General features: G+C 45.0%; 2 protein-coding genes across 2 annotated transcripts in view; one reads left to right on the top strand and one right to left on the bottom strand.

Annotated features, from left to right (window-relative positions):
- The first annotated feature begins 152 nt into the window (after window positions 1–152).
- On the top strand, window positions 153–2,803 carry LOC104799369 (ankyrin repeat-containing protein ITN1-like). Its single transcript, XM_019200828.1, has 4 exons — window positions 153–287; window positions 767–1,273; window positions 1,413–1,822; window positions 1,908–2,803. Exons 1-4 carry the CDS (start codon window positions 266–268, stop codon window positions 2,736–2,738), a joined length of 1,770 nt encoding a protein of 589 aa, XP_019056373.1. The 5' UTR covers window positions 153–265; the 3' UTR covers window positions 2,739–2,803.
- A 326-nt stretch (window positions 2,804–3,129) lies between these two features.
- LOC104799368 overlaps window positions 3,130–4,638 on the bottom strand; it is a 6,076-nt gene continuing 4,567 nt past the window's right edge. Inside the window, exons 14-18 of the mRNA XM_010521855.2 lie at window positions 4,527–4,593; window positions 4,385–4,452; window positions 4,211–4,304; window positions 3,927–3,997; window positions 3,130–3,841 (exon numbers count right to left, since the gene is read on the bottom strand). Coding sequence (XP_010520157.1) covers window positions 3,403–3,841; window positions 3,927–3,997; window positions 4,211–4,304; window positions 4,385–4,452; window positions 4,527–4,593 — 739 coding nt within the window. The 3' untranslated portion in view covers window positions 3,130–3,402. The remainder of the gene's footprint in view (window positions 3,842–3,926; window positions 3,998–4,210; window positions 4,305–4,384; window positions 4,453–4,526; window positions 4,594–4,638) is intronic.

The following is a 4,638-nucleotide window of genomic DNA, read 5'->3' as shown; positions in this document are numbered from 1 at the left end:
GGGGGGGGCTAATAGTAAAAATGTAAATATATGGGCCATATCCGATGAATAAAATAAAATAAGAGACTGTTTTGAAAAGTTTCCGTTAAAAATTAATTACATGTTTTGTCGTCCACTGTCCACTTGGGGAGTCTTTGCTCCAGTCGTCCTCTCTTTTCCTACCTTTCTCCCCCACTTTTCCCCATCTCTCTCTCTCTCTCTCTCTCTCTCTCTGCGACAATTATCAGAACACAAGCCCATCGCTCTTAGATCGTAGCTTCAAATCATGGCGTCATCCATTGAAGATGGTAAGAGAAAAGTTCAGATTTTTTTTTTGGGTATTTTGTCATCTGGGTCTTTGATAAATTTTGTTGTCGATGTCGAATTCGACTGGGTTTTGTTTGTTTTAAGCCGATCCCGTTACGTTTGGGCCGGAAGATTCCCTGTTTTGCCGAACCATATTTGTATATTTTTCCCGTACGTGGATTGATTGGTTTAGTTTGCGTGATTATCGGAGAGAATCTTCAACCGTTCGGACATGCGATCTTCATGCTCCGTGTCTTGTCTGCGGAAACCCAAACCAGGAGTATGGAACAATGATTGCGATACTATCTGTAGGCATGATAATTTGGTACTCCGATTGATCAATAAGTTGGAATCGGAATATACATATACATATACATATATGTGCGTATATATGCTGTCTTCCTGGGTTTCTTGTTTCAGTTTCGCTTGATGTCGTGAGTGTATTTGTTCACCAGCCCATAACAAAGAGTTGAATTTGTAGGAGAAGAAAGAGATATAGAGAAGGGAACACTGATTCAAAAGCCGAATCAGAATCAAAACCCTTCTATGGATCCTTCGCCTACCCCTTCCCCGACGGCCACTGCAACTGCCCCGGCACTGGTTCTTTCCAATTCAGGCAAGAGAATGGATCAGGCGGGAAGAAAGAAGTATGTGAAGCAAGTCACGGGTCGCCACAACGACACCGAGCTGCACTTAGCGGCACAACGAGGTGATTTGGATGCTGTACAGAAGATTCTGAAAGATATTAACTCGCAGATGGAGGGGACTTTGAGCGGGGAAGACTTCGACACTGAGGTGGCGGAGATCCGAGCTTCAATCGTGAACGAGGTGAACGAGTTGGGGGAGACAGCCTTGTTCACGGCTTCAGACAAAGGGCATCTCGATGTCGTCAAGGAGTTGTTGAAGTATTCGAATAAGGACAGCATTTCGAAGAAGAACCGGTCTGGGTTTGATCCACTGCATATTGCTGCCATACAAGGACATCATGGTAATATGTTCCTTCTAATCTGTGTTTTGTCGGATTTCTTGTCAACATTTTGATTCAAATGTTGTTAATTTCTGGTTTTGACAAATGAATCTATTTCTTCTCAATGGCAATGTATTGACAAGTGATCGGTTTCTGGCAGATATTGTTCAAGTTCTGCTCGATAATGATCCGACGCTTAGCCACACGTTTGGTCCATCGAATGCAACTCCTCTTGTGTCTGCGGCAATGAGAGGCCATACAGCTGTTGTCAATGAACTCTTATCCAAAGCCGGGAATCTGCTCGAGATTTCTCGATCCAACGGTAAAAACGCATTGCATTTTGCTGCGAGGCAAGGGCATGTAGAGATCATAAAAGCTCTGCTCGCCAAAGATGCGCAGCTAGCACGAAGGATCGACAAGAAAGGACAGACCGCCGTCCACATGGCTGTGAAAGGGCAGAGTGCCGAAGTGGTGAAACTGCTCCTCGAGGCTGATCCCGCCATTGTTATGCTACCAGACAAGTCCTCTAACACGGCATTACATGTCGCTACAAGGAAAAAACGGGCTGAGGTATTTTCAGTTTTTCATCACATTCCGTCCTACATTCATCCCGAGATCGTAGATCAGCTCTTTAACATTTGCGGGTAAGTTGCAGATTGTGGAGCTATTGTTGTCATTGCCCGATACCAACGCAAACGCACTAACCCGTGACCGGAAAACCGCCCTGGACATAGCTGAGGGGCTTCCACTCTCGGAAGAATCATCGTACATAAAAGAATGCCTGGTTCGACGTGGCGCCCTCCGGGCCAACGAGTTGAACCAGCCGAGGGACGAGCTGAGAAGCACCGTGAGCCAGATAAAAAACGACGTCCACATCCAGCTTGAGCAGACCAAAAGGACGAACAAAAACGTACACAACATCTCAAAGGAACTGAGGAAACTCCACCGGGAAGGGATCAACAACGCGACAAACTCGGTCACTGTTGTGGCCGTACTCTTTGCAACCGTGGCTTTTGCGGCGATATTCACGGTGCCCGGAGGAGACAACAACAACGGGTCCGCGGTAGTGGTAAGACGGGCATCGTTCAAGATCTTCTTCATCTTCAACGCCATAGCACTGTTCACGTCACTAGCGGTGGTGGTCGTGCAAATCACGCTGGTAAGAGGAGAGACGAAGGCGGAGAAGAGGGTGGTGGAAGTGATCAACAAGCTGATGTGGCTGGCGTCGATGTGTACGTCGGTGGCGTTTCTGGCATCGTCGTACATAGTCGTCGGGAGGAAGAACAAGTGGGCAGCCGAGCTGGTGACAGTGGTCGGGGGAGTGATAATGGCGGGGGTTCTCGGGACGATGACTTACTACGTGGTGAAGTCGAAGAGGACGAGATCGATGAGGAAGAGAGTGAAGAGTGCGAGAAGAAGCAGTTCCAATTCTTTTCACCATTCCGATTTCTCCAACTCGGACGTCGATCCCATTTTTGCTTTGTGAGAATGCGAGAGTATTAACTCTTGTGTACATACATACATATATACATATATGCGTTTGTGTCGGAAGAGTGGATTGATTGGTTTAGTTTGCGTGATTATCGGAGAGCGGAAGAGCAATGGTCATCATCAGACACGAGAATCGTGTTTAAGGCAGGATACGTGGTCGGGCAAATCAGATTTCGGTTCGGTTATCATTTTAAATCTAAACTTCGGATTATAATAACCACAATAGCTTGGCATATATGAGAAAATATCCAATCACAATTGTTTTAAAACTGCAAGTTTATATAACGGAATAACCGTTTCCGAATCGAACATGACAAATACCGAACTGAAGCCTGAAACCGCAGAAAACATCAACCGCAACCGCAACATTGTTTCAGACGCAGACGTAGACGCAGACGCAAACGCACATTGTGAGAAAATCAAAGGAGTTTACACGAGTTCCGACCAGTTAGTCGGGTTGTCTTCGTTCCACTTTGGCATACAACATAACAGTTCTACGAAATTTACAAACAAACAACAAAAAACAAAGGTAACTTGCAAAGAACAAGGAAAAAGCAACAAGCTGGTGAAGTATGTATAGTTCGATCTGTTTTCCGGTAGCAGGCCATGAGATCGTTATTCGGTAGTGTTCTTCTACGTGACCCGACGGACCGTTTTGCCTATTTGGAGGTTGCTGCCGGGTTGCCAGACTGAAGTTCCTTCTCGAGCTCGTCGAATTCCCACCCATCAACCTCAACATCTGCTGAGTAATCATGCCCGACATTGCCAAATTCGGATTCGAGCTTCGCCAATTCAGCTTCAGGGTTGAATTCGTGACTGGACCCAGCAGGCGAAGGATTGCTCGGCTCGGGTTTCTGGGGTTTCTCCGTCTTGGGTGGATTTTCTTGTGAGGTCCTGTTTGAGATATTTTCTCCGACCTTAGGCAATGATGTTGTGGTGGGAGACTTGGGTGATGTGGTGCTACTCCTAGGGGACGAAGCAGTATTTGCTTTGGGCGATGGGATTTCTATCTCCAAAATCGGCCTCTCTATGGATTCAAATTGCTGCCTCAGCTTTTCGATATCGTCAAATAGATCTTTGACCCTCGGGTCGTCCTTTCTGGTGCAAAAAAAGAGTAAAGAAAGGTATAATGGCAGTAGTTCTAAAACTCTCTTATCGATAGTAAGAATAAAAAAGAACTCACTTTTCGAATTTGCTTTGATGAGCGTAGAACTGCTCTTTCATGTTATCCACAACACTGAACGTGGTTATAATCTGAATTAAAGAAACCTGGATCAGTATATGCCTCCGCCCGAGAGAGAACGCAGAAGAAACGAGGAAACACGCAGGAAGATTGAGGTGGACACTATATATTCATAAGTCAATACACTTTCAAGCTTTGTGTATCATTATATGGGCGGGTTTTTACGAGTCCCAGTCGTGTGCTTTTAGTAGCACACAAATGCAAACGATTAAGCCAGTTGTTACCTTAGCTTCATAGTCTAGATATTCCTCCTCGAGACTTTTCTTTGGGTCTAAACCCTGATTATCCCCTTGATCTGCTGTTGAAACTTTCTCAGACCTGTCTTATTATGCGAAAATGATTAAAATTATGGATTAGAGCAATAACAGGAGCAGTTCAACTCAACAACAAAGCATTACCCAGAACCCAGATTCTTCAGGTTTTCCACAAAATTTGCTATACGACTTATTGCAGGTTCCAACTCTCTCTGTGACATCATAAATGTCGTGTTAGCATTGGCTTTTACAAGTTACAAGTTTATCATTAAGCAGGAAACGATACCTTGTAAGCAGAGAGGAGATTAATGGTCACATCCAAGAAATAGTCCTCATGCTTCTCCAGTTCATCCCTACAAGGCACAAGTATGTTTCAGACTATTAACTGTTTCGGTTCA

Source organism: Tarenaya hassleriana, unplaced genomic scaffold, assembly GCF_000463585.1.
Source record: "Tarenaya hassleriana unplaced genomic scaffold, ASM46358v1 Cleome6, whole genome shotgun sequence".
In the NCBI taxonomy this organism is placed as follows: domain Eukaryota; kingdom Viridiplantae; phylum Streptophyta; class Magnoliopsida; order Brassicales; family Cleomaceae; genus Tarenaya; species Tarenaya hassleriana.
This window is presented reverse-complemented; position numbering and strand designations above follow the sequence as displayed.

Excerpts from the sequence above, each read along its gene's own strand:
- LOC104799369 (XM_019200828.1), top strand. The coding sequence starts at position 266 with ATGGCGTCATCCATTGAAGATG. Across the intron at positions 1,274-1,412 it reads TGCCATACAAGGACATCATG|ATATTGTTCAAGTTCTGCTC; the intron begins GTAATATGTTCC and ends GGTTTCTGGCAG. Across the intron at positions 1,823-1,907 it reads CAAGGAAAAAACGGGCTGAG|ATTGTGGAGCTATTGTTGTC; the intron begins GTATTTTCAGTT and ends GGTAAGTTGCAG.